This window comes from Pleurodeles waltl, chromosome 4_2, assembly GCF_031143425.1.
Source record: "Pleurodeles waltl isolate 20211129_DDA chromosome 4_2, aPleWal1.hap1.20221129, whole genome shotgun sequence".
Classification (NCBI taxonomy): Eukaryota; Metazoa; Chordata; class Amphibia; order Caudata; family Salamandridae; genus Pleurodeles; species Pleurodeles waltl.
Window position 1 is genome coordinate 10,065,538 of NC_090443.1, and position 15,277 is coordinate 10,080,814.

Below are 15,277 nucleotides of genomic sequence, written 5' to 3' on the forward strand. Positions count from 1 at the left end.
AGGAAACATTTCCACATTTGCCTCAGCTTGATTTGCTCCGGACGGACATCTGGCTATCTTGTCTCCTGATCTCTTTTCTTCACCATTCTACCATGTCTGGATGTACGTAATTAATACCCTAATTTGCAATCTCATTCCAAGAGATCTCATGTTTGCTATATCCTTGTCACTGAACTCCAATCTGTAACTTTTCTTTAAGGACTTTGATTACTCAAATCCACATCCTATTTCTCTGCCACTTCAGATAATCTCACATAAGCCTGTCCTGCACGTTTAGTAATGTCTTTACACACAAACCCCAGTTCATCCATTGTGTAGATCTCAAATAGGGCAGTGGATAAAGTTCACAATATTATTTAGATTAATTCCAATTTCAATCTGGACACATTTAATAATGATTCCTCCTCGGGAATATTGTATGATTTTGCACTGCAATTTACTACACCTGTTGCACTTCCAGGACTTAGACTATTTAGCCATTCATTTAATTACTGTGCAGTAAAACCTTGCAAACTCACAGGATTATAAAGAAGAGGTGGTGATGCTTCCAGGATTGCACATCCTACGTATACATATAATAGCTGTGGGAAATTATATCTTATTGTTGTAAATAATGTTCCTTTAAGCATGACATATATCATTCCATCAGTCACCCTCATCCGTGCTCCCTTCTACGGCAAAGTGGCCTTGCGTGTCTTCATAAATCTGACTTAGGGCCTGCGTCACTTTTGCACCACGCAACACCACATTGTGTGGTGCAAAAGCAACACAAAGGGGCTCATAAATATGCTTCATAGTACCCAAAGTTTGTCATATTTGCTGCACTTATGCATGTGTGGCAAAAACCATTGAATTTCTGGCTCCATGATTTCCCTGTGGTGGACATCTTTGAGCAGAGAATGGAAATACGAAAGCCATTCTTCTACAGCCTCCTGTGATCACAGAAAATATTGGGAAGGGTAACCAGAGCACTACTGGGAAGCGGGTGGGTTGGGTATTGGGGCTTGAAGAAGGTTGGGTCTTAGGCTGGCATTGTAGGTAGGCAGATACAATTCAGCGAGCCCAGGTGGGACGGCTGAGGTTGCACATGGCTGGGTTTTTGACTGGTTGAGTAGTTTTTGTGGGGATGCTCTGGGACCATTCATTCAAAATACAAGCTGGGGGCCTTCCAACAGAGGAGAGGGTGAGCACTGATTAATTTTCCCCTGTAATTCTGCGCAGTCCACACATATGATATAACTATGTTTAGTAGCTCCTGCATTCTAAAATACATAAAATCACAAGCTTTGAGGTTACGCAGCTAGGACTTGAGAGACGGGACATACAGGAACAAAAAAGTATACATACCTGCGGAGTCTGTTGAGAGCCATTACACGAGAGTTTACTTTTTCTTCTTTCCATAGCTGTTAAATAAGAGACAACATTTTACTTGACTGTTGTCAGACCACAGTGGAGGATTCACAATACACAGATCCTGGCTAATTTGTATGTACATCAGTTCCCATGCTCTGTACTCTTTCTCAAAGCCATAACCCATATCTCCCATTAAAATGTCTGGTATCAACGCAATATTCATTAATGTTCCGGGAAGGCCTAAGGTATGTGTAAAATACACCAAATATACATTACTACACCCACCAAACCCAGCAACTCAGCGTTTCCCATTAAATAATCTCCACAACATTTGTTTCATTTCTAGGCACCCACCAGAAAAATCATAGACAGCTCTTGAAATTAAAAGTAGGGACTGGACCGAACATTGATATTTTTAATAATGTCCTTCAACATTCTATACATTTGTGACCTAAAAGACAGTGTAATACTACCACCCTCATAAGAATAGTCCCATATTCCAGATTGCACCAGTAAGAACAATGAACGGCCCTAATGAAATTATGATTTATTTACTTTCACCAAGAGATTTTGGCTACTGAAAGTCTGTGTGGGAAAGAGGGAGTTACTGGAGAATTTGACCCGGAATTAGCATTGCTGTGTAAATTTTTATGCCCATGTTTATGGGGAATAAGCACAGGGTAGCGCCGCAAGCCTTCTTATGAAATACCGTGCTGAGGATAATTTACTGCACAAAAACAGTCCAGAGAGGCATTTTCCTCTTTCACTGTGTGTGGCAGAATGCAGCACACAGTGAAAGAGAAAAATTAGGAGAAATGAAAACATTTCTCCTTGCTAAGCCTGCTCTGGGGAGGCGTAAGGTTTTGGTGCTGCCTCAGATTTACCCAATTAACTAAATCTGGGGCAGCATCAAAATCCATGGGTGTTGTGTGGGAAAAACCACCATAACGCCCATAGAATTCCTCCCTGGCGCAAAGTAAGGCAACACACGCTTTGTGTTACTCCATATGCATGAGGCCATGCAAAGCCACGCAAAATGACAGGCTTGAGCGGCCAAAGCGCCAAACAAATGTTCTGGCAGCGCAAGCCTCTAATAAATATGCCCTCTTATTTCTAAGTGAACCCTCATTGTCAAACTTATAATAGTGCAGATTTTCCACACCCCTGCATTCACCACTATCTCTATATATGTTGATATCAGTCACTCTATAATGGGACTGGTTATCCTTATCCCTTAGGTTTTTTATCTTGGTGCCAGAGTGATGGCATAGAAGCCAATGTCTGCACAAATAATTATGCCCATCTTTTAACGGATTACAGAATCAAAAGGTGGTAATAATAGGGGGTGTATGATCGTCAATTTAGGTTAACTAGCCAGTCAGTTTAACCAACAGCTGCAAATGGGCTGTTTTTGTCCCAGTCACTCCAAACAAATATCAGTTTTGAGCACAGTTTGAGGCATATGTTTTTCACGTGTCAGTAAACACTAAGGAGCAGATTTTTGAGCCCCTTGCGCTGCCGTTGCTTCCCAACAACAGCGGCGCACACCTTGAACTCATATCTATGCGTGGCTTTGATTGGCCTCATAGATATAGAGTAAGACAAGGCAGCACAAATCACTGTGTTGCCTTACTCTGCACAAGTGAGGCATTCCATTGGTGTTGCGGTGGGGATTACCATAAAACACCCATGGATTTTGATGCATCCCACAATTACAAGAGCTTGGAAACCTGGGGATGCCCCAAAACCATATGCATCCCCAGGGAGGCGAACGAGGTGAAATATCTTTATTTCTACTCATTTTTTCCTAATTCTATGAGTACTGCATCCTGCAGCACACAAAGAAAGAGGAAAATGCCTCTGTTAGGAGTGGGGTTTCTGGTTGGCTAGGGTATGCACCTAAGGTAGACAGAATGCACCACTCTAGTCAGGGCAAGTAAGTTACACACCAAAGATAATCCGTGCTCATCCCCTGGTAGCTTGGCACAGAGAAGTCAGACTTATCTCCAGTGGTCATGTGTAAAGAGTTTGTGCAACACACGCACACCAGTGACACATTAAATACACCACAAAAGAGATTCCTCACAGAATTATATCAAAAATAGATTTCCATATTATTATACATATATGTCATAGGGCCACAACAATATGAATCACAAATACTGTGTAGACACATAGATATCATTGAGCAAAAACAATATAAATCACAAACACTGTGCAGACACATGTATATCATTGGCACAAAATGATATACATCACAATTACTGTGCAGAGATATATATATATATATATATCATTGGACCAAACCAATATAAATAACCAATACTGTGCAGAATTGGCTAATACTGAGACATCACTTGTTATCTTGAGAAATGCAAGGAAAACAAAACACATATCCCCTACAGTAGTGCCTGTAAGGCCAATACATTTAGAGAAAAAACATGTGGTCACAAGTTGTCCTTCTAAGCACATCAGTCACAGCACACTTGTGCTTTCTTTGACTTGTTATGTTACATAGAGTTTACAATGTAGTAGGAACACCCATGAATCATTGCAGTATGTTATTCACTCATAGACTCTAAAACATTCCCCAGCAGCATGAAGGGTGCAGTTCACCAGCACTCCTATTAGGTGTTTTTTTGATAATGAGGGATTTCATGGTAATGCTTAGGAGCATGTAGGTACCCAGGACACCAGCACACTGGTACACCTACTAAGTGGTGTACGGTGACTTAGGGAAACTAGAAGGGCTTCTCTGAAACACAGGCTGCTGTGGCTAGAGGCCAGGTTGTACCTTTTCACAGTAGGTGAAAACCAGCCCTCAGTGGCCGCCGAGTTGTGCCTCCAATTTGAAAAACACAACACCGCCTGCCAAGGTATGATGGCGTTACAATGTGCCGCCCTCGGACTGACCTTGGGAGGACCAACGCGTCGGGGGAGTACCAAAACACACACTGGTGCAGGAGTTGGGCCACGCCCATGTGCCTCAGGCACCTGGCCCGTCCCATGTAACCAGGACAGTGCATCCGTCTTTGCGGAGAAGGAAGGAATGCAATGGTGGGAGGTGGCATTATGTTCACAGCTGGATGCCTGCACCAGGCTCACAGGGTGCAGGGCGGGTAGAGTTTTCCCCACTATGCACTGTCCACAGAGTCCACCTCTCCTGAAGTGAGGAGCGGCTGCGGCTTCCTTAGTAGACAGGTCTCTCCTCTCCTAACCGAGTGTGGAACTGAAAGCCAAGGTACGGGCCAAAGGAGCACTTCAGCCCACTCCTACTTTAACCCTCACTGCAGGAACGCAAGAGGGCTCACCATGCGCTAACCTTTTTGGGGAGGATGTGATTGCATAAAGGGCTCCCCAGGCGCTAGTCGTCACCAAGTGGGCAATAAAGTGCTCCCCAGGGGCTAGTGGTCACCAAGTGGACAATAAAGCACTCCCCAAGCACTTATGAATGCAGATACCAGAAGCAGCAACTAGTGCCCACCACGCACTGGGCTCTTGGGTGAGAGACACTTGGGGGGCATAGGCAGACCATAGTGGCATGCAGACAACAGTGGCAATCTGAGCAGCACACTAATATCAATAATTCCAGTGGCAATCTCTCCTGGCAGGACCACAGTGCTTTGGCAGTCCAAGGTCAGAGAACAGCTGGCAGCAGGACAACAAGTAGAAACTCAATCCAGTGAGTCCTTTATGTCACCTAACAAATAGTAGGCAGCAGGGCAACAGCAGAAGAGCAGTGCAGATGAGTCATTTTTGCAGCTCAGCAGTCCTTCTGACGGAGGTGCAGTTCCAGTTTCAAAAGTAGTCCAAATTCATGGGGTCAGAGTCACTGTACTTATACTGAAAAATATATTTGAAGAAAGGGGTGACTTCAAATGAACCCTTTTAAGTGAAACACAACCCTCTTTCAACCTAGCTCTGTCTCCACAGATCAGTAGGGGGTAATCAGCACATTGTTTGAGGGCAGGACACAGCCTATTGACATGTAAGGTGTGGCCGACCCTCCCTCTCCCTAGTCCAGGAATTCTACCAGTATGCAGAAGCCTCTTCTGTCACACCCAGCCCCTCCTGTGTTAAGGCTGTCCGAAAAGTATGCACCAAGTGGAGCTGTCACTGTGACCTAGATGTGGAGTGGAGTCAGGCTGATAATCACTAGAGTTATGATCACAGAGAAAAGCCCACTTTCTAAAAGTGGCATTTCTAAAATAGTAATGTAAAATCCAACTACACCAGTAAGCAGGATATTTTTACTACCATTCCAAATATACCAAGCATGCCCACACTGCTCCTCACAGATTGGAAATGACCACTTATATATATATAATGGAATTCCTAATGGAAACCTATAGAGGAGCAGCCCTCACGTTAGTGAAAAACTAAAGAGATTGTCACTACTAGGACATGCCACCTATAAAAGTATATGTCCTACTTTTTACATACAGGGCTCCCTGCCCATAGGGCTATCTAGGGTCTACCATAGGTGTGACAGGTGTAGAAAAAGAGAAGTTTAGGCCTTGGCAACTAGTTTGAATTGACAAGTCAGTGTGGCAGTAAAATGTGCACGCAGGCCCTCCAGTGCCAGGCCTGAGAAAAGTTTGAAAGGTTACTTCTGTGGGTGGTGCAATCAGTGCTGCAGGCTCACTAGTAGCATTTAATTTACAGGTGTTGGGTACATGGCATACCACGTTACAAGGAACCTAAAGGTAAATTAAATATGCCCAACAGCTGTAGGTCAACTATACCATGTTTTAGGGGAGAGAGCACATGCACTTTAGTACTGATTAGCAGTGGTAAAGTGCCCAGAGTCTTAAAGCCACCAGAAAGAGGGTGAGAAAAACAGGAGAAGAAAGGCAAACAGCTTGGGGATAACCCTGCAGAAAGGGCCATTTCCAACAGCCTCCCAGGACAGTTTTTGTGCGGAAAGCTGTCTTTTCCACACAAAAACAGTCCTGCCTACAATGCAGGCACCCTTTTGCCATGGTGCAAGGTTGCCTGCTTTGGTGCTAAGCTGCCAAAATGGTGCCAGGGCAGTGGGAAAAGGCAGGTATTCACCATATTGCTTAAATACTATGCATTCCTGCCCCCATCTCTTTAGTGCCAAAAACCCATAACTATGGGCCTAAGGGGCATATTTATGAGCCATGGTGCACGGGTACCTACATTGCATACAGAGTTGTTTTTGTGCAGGAAGGGACACCTTGACAGGGCTGTCAAGAGTGTAGCTATGGTACGCAAATGGGCCTATTTATGAAAGGCTTGCATCAGCGGAGTGTCAGTTTTTTTGAGGCTCCAGAAGCACAAGCCTCTCAACCACATCTATTAGGCCATGCAAAGCCACTTTGCATGGCTTTGAATGGCCTCATAGATATGGTGTAAGACAAAGCAGTGCAAGCCACTGCATTGCCTTAATCTGCACCAGGGAAATGTTGCATGGAAAATGCGGTGGGTTTCCCACACAACACTCATGGATTTTGATGCTATCCCCGATTTACTTAATCATGTAAACCTGGGGCAGCGCCAAAATCTTATGACTCCCCAGACCAGACGCAATGAGGAGAAATATTTTCATTTATCCTTGTTTTTTCCTCTTTCCATGTGTGTTGTATTCTGCAGCATACATAGGAAGAGGAACAATCCTCTTGGGATTGGTTATATGCAGGAGGGTGTCCCTTCCTCACAAAAACAATCCTGCATGCATCACAGAAACCCTTGCACCATACTTAAGACTGATGTGCTACCTGTGATATGGTCAACTCCACTCACATGATCTCGGCTTTGTAGTCTTATGGTCCTGGTACTAAACCAGGGGTAATCAAGTCCTTGATCAAGCGACATTCAGTACCTTTGGCCAGATGTACTAAGAACGAGTTGCAAAATACTGCTACCAATTTGTGATCAGTATTTTTTTAAATCAATGTGGTCATTTGCAAACAACCTATGTATTTAAAGGCCGATTTGCAAACTACTGATTCCTAGTGGGTCCTAATTCAGACTACCTCATGAATATTAGTGATGTATGTCGCAAATTGCTACCTACTAGTTATTGCAACCATCACAAGGATGGTGGCCTGCTGAGGTCAGCAGACCACCATGTCTGTAATTGCTTTTAAATAAAGCATTGTTTTTTAAATGCAACTCGTTTTCCTTAAAAAATAACTGGATGTGTTTAAAAAAATGTATGAGTTTCATTTTTTAACTTTTTAAGAGCAGGCTGTAGTTCCTGGGACCACTGCCTACTCTTTAAAAAATGTTTTGTCAACATTTGCAAAGGGGAAGGGTTCCCTTGGGCACCCATTCCCCTTTGCAAATTGCTTACGACCTTCTTTGAGGAGGTGGTAAAAGATTAATGTTTTGCAACCAGAATTTGGTTGCAAAACATTAATACATACCAATCTGATTTGGATGTGACACACTAAGAATGCCCCACCCAAGTACCAAATTCTTATTGGGTCCAAAACCCAAATTGCAATTTGGTAACTTGTTACTGAATCGCAATTTGTGGTTTGTACATTATAAAATGGACTTTTGCGATTACAAACAGCCCAATTCTGTGACGCTGCAAGTTTTTCTGGATTCTTCTCTGTAACGTTGAGCAGGAATTGCTTAAATGAGGTAGGGCACACTTGGATTTGTTCTGTAACCATCAACTAGATAAGAGTGTGGAGTGTGAAAATCAAATGCCTCCATCATTCTCACTCACTCATTGCAATCACGTAACTCACCAAGAATAGAAGTTTCAAATAGAACACTAGCCGCTCCCTTACTTTCTTTGAATCCCTTAAGGTACTGGAATCACTTCAATCTACACCATCTGATCGGAAGTTCTTTTTATTTGCTCATAGTTCAGTGATCACCTACAGCGTACTCCCATTGACTGCTTTTCCTTCTACGGGCAAGTGACTCATTAAAGTGTCTGTCTTAGACACACCATTCAAAACATCTCCTAAACATGATCTCAAAACTCATGAAAAAGCATTCCAAAATATCCTGACCTTCCTCATACATGTTCAAAGCTGGAGGTGGATTCATCTTTCCCAGATGTAGTTGTCTCCCCTCCCATCATGAACTACTCCTCTTTAAAGCTATACTTTCTTTCTATAATATTCTTTTTCCATTTCTTCCCTTTCCCTTTTTTTCTCTCAGGTCCAAATCTCCTGCCTCTCCCACTTCCTTTTTTTTTATTCTTGGTGAGGTAACTCTCAACTTTTTCTCCTCCAACTTCCTGACCTTCTCCTCTTCCTCAAACTTAGCTTTCTGGAGAGCCAACTGCAAACTGAAGGTCTCAGTCAGACTCAACCCACCCAAGGAAATATCTCCTGAATTTTGTAACTGTGGTCCCCTTGATCTCAGGGGAGGAAAATAAGGGGAGAAACATCTCAGGGAAGCAAAAATCTGGACACACTCAGGTGTGTCTTGAGAAAACCTGTATTAAGGAGCTAAGAGAGCCTGACTTTGCATCACTGACACCACACCACTTTGAGTGCATCACAATTTCTTCCCTATCACTCAGTTTCTTCAACTGGTCCTTAAGAAAAACTTCTAGGATCTCCCTATCTTTGTTCCTGGAAGCCCACAGGCCTGTCTCCAAACACAGATCTTTCAATTGATTGAGGGGAGAGGATCAAAGTCTACACTCACCGGTCCTGTATATGCTATATATGCCATTGTACTGTGCAGGTAAACCTCTGTTTAAGGGCAACATATTCTCTTCAAGATAGTTGGAACTGGAACTTTCAAATTGCACACCATTGCTGCCAATTGCCAGACTCTGTTCAGTGAACACAGGACAGGCAGGAGCTACTATGCTCAAACCACGGTGATTGAGGTCATTTGATATTGGTTTTTGTACTACTATAACTGTGCAAACTTGCCAAGCGCAAATATTTCTGCACTTGACTCTCAGGGTGGCAAGGGAAACAGTCACTAGCTTCTCAGGGAGATGTATGGGGGAAAAGAGCTTAGAACTCAGTCATCCATCATGCACAATAACTAAATGTCCAGCCCAGTGCTTATCCTTTATGTAAATTGAAAGTACCTTAATGACACAACATTCTTCATGGCATCAGCTCCCCTCTTGTGTCTTCCACACTGGCAACCTCCCTTGGGACTATGTTCAGAGGGGCAATTGGTGATGCATATCCATCGGGTCATGCTCAGCCTCTGCAGCCCTCCCACCCAAATACAAGCAAGCCTCTTGGTGTTGCAGTTAGACTTCAAAGTTTAATCAATTAAGGTGGTGTTTTTTAGCAGTCATGGCCATCCAAGCTGATTATGGCTTTTTCCTTAAGTTGAAACGTGGCCTTCTCTCACAGCATCAGGAGTGGCAATACAAGTCTTGCAGCCCTTAAAAGACGACTGGGCAGCATAGGAGAAATTATTTGGGGATAGTCTTACTGCAGCTTATACAGAAACTATGCAAAGTGATCAGGAGGACAACTTCACAGCATTTGTCGCTCATGGCTTCACACTCTGAGAAAGTCAGCTTTATATGTGTGCACCTAACACCAGGAACGTTCTGAACGTCTCTTCATGGACAGTCTTTCCACCTGAAGGGCCAGGCACACTGCTTCCTTTCCTCGTCAGGCAAGCTTACATGCACTTCAGCCAGGCCCTCAGGTCAGTTAGCAGAAAGTTCACTTCTTCCATCCACCAAATGACAGTGACCAAGAAAAAATAACCGGGAGCCTTTTGCTATTAAGGACCTCCTTGATTCTGTAAGGATAACCCTGCCTCCATCCTCTTCACTTCAGTTCCTGGGTCTTCACCCTCCAGCCACGGGAATGCAGTCAATACACTTCAACTCTCTGGGGAAGCTATCCTCATTCTCTATCTTGTGCCATGCTAAGCCATGGGGTTCCTAAATAGATGACACTGGCCCCAGTGCTTAAACTCACAGAACACATAGAGCCAGATTTAAAAGAAACAGGTGCAGCACAGTGTTGTGCCAAAATCAACAGCGATGCGCTGCACCAGTTTTGAAACACAGGTTTGCGCCATATTCAGAAAAGTACGGCGCAGCCCTGCATTTTCCACTGGCACTAAATTAAGCTGCCTGCTCCAACGTAGGCATCCTTACAACATAGTGAAAGGGTGTCTGCATTGAGAGGAGTGATTGTTTATGTGCAGGTAGGGACACATTCTTGCACATGGACAATCATCCATGGAATTTTGCTTTTTCTATGTGAGGTGAAGAATGCACAGCAAATGACGCTCCGGTGGCACTAGGACCTTTTAAATCTGGCCCAAGGAGTCATAGGACCATACACGTGCCACACCTTTGCTATATGTTCACACAGCTGACATGAAGAGTTCTCAGTGCAGATTCTGGGGTTCATATAACAATGAAACTTTACACAAGAGGAACCAGATAGCTCACCACTCAGTGACACAGGGAAAAGGGACTGGTCAAAGTATTACGTCAACATGGTACCCTGCCACCACTGCTTTACGTGATGTTGCCAAGACATTGACAGTAATCGTCTGCCTATTATGAGGGCACAATAGGTGCACCCCTTCTTGTCACAGAACAGGTCTTAGACTTCAATTTACCATCATCAGGCCTAGGCCTCAGTGCCTCATCTAGAGTATAATACCACCAGGGCCCAAATATAGTCAGGGTTCTGTTTCTTTTCACATGCATTTAAGCACCGAAGGCAGAAAATTGGGTCTCCTTACCATACAGGGGACACTCTCAGATGGCAAAGAATATCTCTGTTGGTCCAGTTTAAGTTGTTTTGGGCATCACAAAGTACATCATTGAAAAGTGTGGCTGACAGCTCAAGTGCTGAAGTGTTTTTTAGAGCTCCCTATAGGATGCAATGGTTCTGTACAAGTCCTGCAGACAGGACTGGAGATTCAAACCCTGGCAATGCTTCCTCATTGATCCTTGGAGTGGGTTCCCTATCTGCCTACCCTGAATGAGGTAGAAAGAGAAAAGCACTAAACTGGGCACAGGTAAATCCATCACATCAGGTACATCTGGAATGGGGATGCTGCCAGAGCGGAAGATTTTTTTCACTCATCATAAATATTGTGAAAGTGGCTTAGAGCACGGACAGGGCATAACAAACCCTGCAACTAATTATGCCATAAGTAAACTGAAAAATGAGGAGCCACATTCTAGGAAATACACCAAATTTCCATGTACAGTAGACACCTCCTTTTTGTTTGTGAGTTGAGTTGACAACTTGCGTGCCTACATTTGGAGTGCTCATTACATTACTAATCTTAACACCATGCTTGAGCAAGACCCTGTCTTTGAGGTTGGGTGCTTGTACTTCCAACAATTAGGATGGGAGGCAAGCACTAATCTTAAAACCATGCTTGTGCAGTTGACTCTCTCTTTGAGGATGGGTGCTTGTACTTCCAGCAATTGGGATGGGAGACAAGCATCCTAGAGACAGAGGAGGCACATGTTAACTCCTATTGAAAGTATGCTGGACACTGTGAACACATCATATACTAGATCACTGCACAAAATGCCTTAAACTGTTGCTAAAATATAGGTTTCTGCTTTGAACTTCTGCTTTGCGCATGTGAAGATCCAGCATTGTTGATGTAAAACTGTCTGGGTGGAGACACTTGCAAATATTATGGGTGATTGGCTTGCCTGACTCCCTGTGGGACAATACAGTTATTGTCTTCGGTTTTGGTCAGTTACACCTGAGGTATTGCCCAAAAAAGTTACAATAGAGAACACATGTTTCTGATGCACCTTGGTCAAAAAGAAGGTGGCAAGTACTCAAGGGCATACCCTCGAGATGTAGGCAGAAGATAGGTCAGTCTAGGCAAGTGGGCACCCAGATGCCAATTAAGACCTAACTACATGTACCCAGAGTGCTCAACCAGACAAGTTAGACAATGTACAAATGCCCATAAGGGGGACCCAAGAGGCACTCCAAAATAAGATCGACATGTTGGAACTGGACTTCGGCCGCATAAGGGCTTATAAGAAGGTCCTAAGGACTGATAAGAAGAAATTTGCAGGCATGATGAAGGGAGCTGATGACCCCATCAAAATATTTGAACATGAAACTAGTAGCCTTACAGCTCAAGTCAATATTTAACAGAAAGAGTGAGATTTCCCTCATTGCAGGTCCCATAATGCAATCCAATGATCAAGAAGAAGCAATATCCACATGGACTGCAGAAACTGCAGAAAAGTTGAGCAATGACCTTTACTCTTTAAAAGTGGTTGAGCACCAATGTTGCACTTAAAGGCCCCTCTAATTTCATCTCCATAGAATGTGCATACAAATGAGTTATGTTGCTGTGTTACAGCAAAAGTAGCCCAGGAACATCAGCACTCTGTTATTGTCCCCTACGAGAGGGTTGCACTGCTGTGTCCTTTGGATTAGTAGGTCTAATTACCTTGTGGTTCTGAAAATGCCCCACTTCTAGTCAATGAGTAGTCTTACCAAACGGCACACAACTTATGCCTACCTAAAATGGCAACAGTAGCAGATTGTCTTTTTTCAGAAGGTAGACCCCACTGAAGAAGACGCTAAATTAAAGTATAATAGGTGGAGCCACTTTTTCTGTACAGGATGCCTTTCATATGTTAGGAGTGCTCTCTTCTGTATAGATTCAGGAGTCCCTGTCTCAGTGGATTTGATAACAATAGTCCTGGAAGGCAGATATGACTTCACAAAATGGTTAAAAATGTTGAGTATTTGAATAAAACGTGGTTGAAACATAACCTGTTGCTTATTGAAATGGGATGGGACACATAACTTACTTTTACACTACTTGGTCGGAAGATCCAGCATAAACGATAACCATCACAAAAGAAATACAACATTACTTTCAGGAAAACACTAAGGTGACAGGGACGACTAGCAAGGTCAGAAGCCTTTAATGTGGTGATTAGGAGACACTGTAACAAGGCATTATAGCGGGTTAGGAAGACTCTTAAACATAAAGGCCCATATTTATACTTTTTGATGCAAAACTGCGTGAGCGCAGTTTTACATCAAAAAGTATAGCGCCAGCTTGCGTCATTTCGAAGCGCCAGACGGGTGCCAAATTTATGGAACCCCACAAACAAGCAAAAAGGGTTAGCTGGGTGGGGGTGGCATTTTGGGGGAAGGGGGTTTTTCACCCAAAAATTATGATAGGCTGGTTAGAGACAAAAAAAGTGCTTCTAACCAGCCTAGCATAATTTAGTGACCCAAAACCATCCATACCAAATGCCTCCTGTCTTAGAAAAGACAGGAGTCATGCCCACCACCCCAATGACGGCATGGGGGACAAGTGTCCCCTGGGCATGGCCATTGCACCCAGTGCCATGTAGGAAGGCCCATATCAGGGCCGCCAATGGCACTTTACATTTCTTTTTTAAATACTTACCTCAACTTACCTTACTAACCTGGGATGGGGTCACCCCCATCTTCTGGTATCCCTCTGCTGTGGGTGGGGGTATTCCTGGGGCTTGGGGTGGGCACCTGTGGGCTCTATCCATAGTGTTTGACCATGGAAATGGGTCCACAGGTCCCCTAACGCCTGCCCTGACCCAGGCGTCAAATAATGGTACTAAGCAGGCTTAGCATCATTATTTAAGCCCGCCTCCCTCCAGTGCACTATTTCTGCATGGGAGGATAAATAAGGCGCTAGGGCCTTAGAGTCAGTTTTTGGACGGGAATGCCTACCCTGCACCTCATTGACGCAAGGTGGTTTTATGCATCCAAAAAATGACTTTAACACCAATATTTTGGTCGGTAGACAGGTCTAGCGTGAAAATATAAATATGGAGTTAAGTTTGCGCTGAATTAGTGTAAAACAAATTATGCTAATTCAGCGCAAAGCAAGTATAAAAATGGGCCAAAAGGCCTACAGTAGAACTGTAATTGAAAGACCTGCAACAGCAAGCTCAGAAGTCATGAAAACTGCAAAGGAGATTTCCGCAAACAAAAAGGGAATGTGCTGGATGACTGAAATGCATGTGGAAACAATATTTTTTTTAATATGTTTCAATTTTGAAAGCAGATAAGCTGGCACTGTGAGCGAGAACTAAGCTTCAGTCATCTTTGTTTACAGTAATGATGACTAAATATTTCTACTCTTGCAGTAAGATCAACCAGGTATTTGTTAGATGCTATTGTCAGAAACACACAAATAACATTCACATACAAGTGAATAAGCTGAATGATTATTTGGATATGTCAGATCTATCTGTAATTTTACCAGGCCACCGTGAGGCACTTTGGGGCAGATTTATGGAAAGTGGTGCTGCAATGAGTGCAGTGCCACTTTCCCAGCGTACCTCAGCACCCCTTTACCGCCACTATGTGTGCGTCGTATTTAAAATACTGCGCATCATGGCGCAGGGTAAAGGGCAATAGCATAATTTCTCATGACGCTAATGATGTACTCTGCAGGAGTAACGCCAAAATATTGGTGGTAATCCTGCAGAGTACATAGGGCCCCATTCTAAAGAATGCAAGTCCCCTTTTAAAGCCTGCTCTTGAGCAGGTGTTGAAAGTGCTGTAATAAATGGCTCAAGGAAATCTCATAGATTTCCTTACGCCATTTATCCGGCTTCCCTAACAGGGGAAGCCCCCTTTGCATACATTATACCTGGTGCAGGAATAATGTAGTGCAAAGGGTTACAGAGTGGCTCAATGCATGCCTTACGCCACCCTGTGAATACAGCACTGGGAATTCAGCCTTGTTGGGCGACATTAACGTAAAAAATAAATATGTTAATGTGGCGCAAGGTGGCGCTAAGGCATTAAAAATATGCCCCTCGATGCTTCCATACCAAAGTTAAAGCCAGTTTTCTTGGAATTGGCCAGTGCAAAACACCAGTGTAAGATTGATCCCCATCCAAATTCTATGTGTTGGATGCCGACAGTTTAGTACCTTGCTTGGCATATCTAAACATGAAGGTAAGAATGAACAGGATGATTCCACTCTCCACCCA

At 43.6% G+C, this 15,277-nt stretch overlaps 1 protein-coding gene across 4 annotated transcripts in view; it reads right to left on the minus strand.

The window, feature by feature from the left end:
- Positions 1-15,277, minus strand: part of LOC138292045 (dehydrogenase/reductase SDR family member 4-like) — a 337,693-nt gene that overhangs the window by 18,248 nt on the left and 304,168 nt on the right. For all 4 annotated transcript variants that reach the window (XM_069230387.1, XM_069230386.1, XM_069230385.1 and 1 more), the window contains one exon: positions 1,348-1,403. In XM_069230387.1, the coding sequence (XP_069086488.1) occupies positions 1,348-1,403 (56 nt within the window). The remainder of the gene's footprint in view (positions 1-1,347; positions 1,404-15,277) is intronic.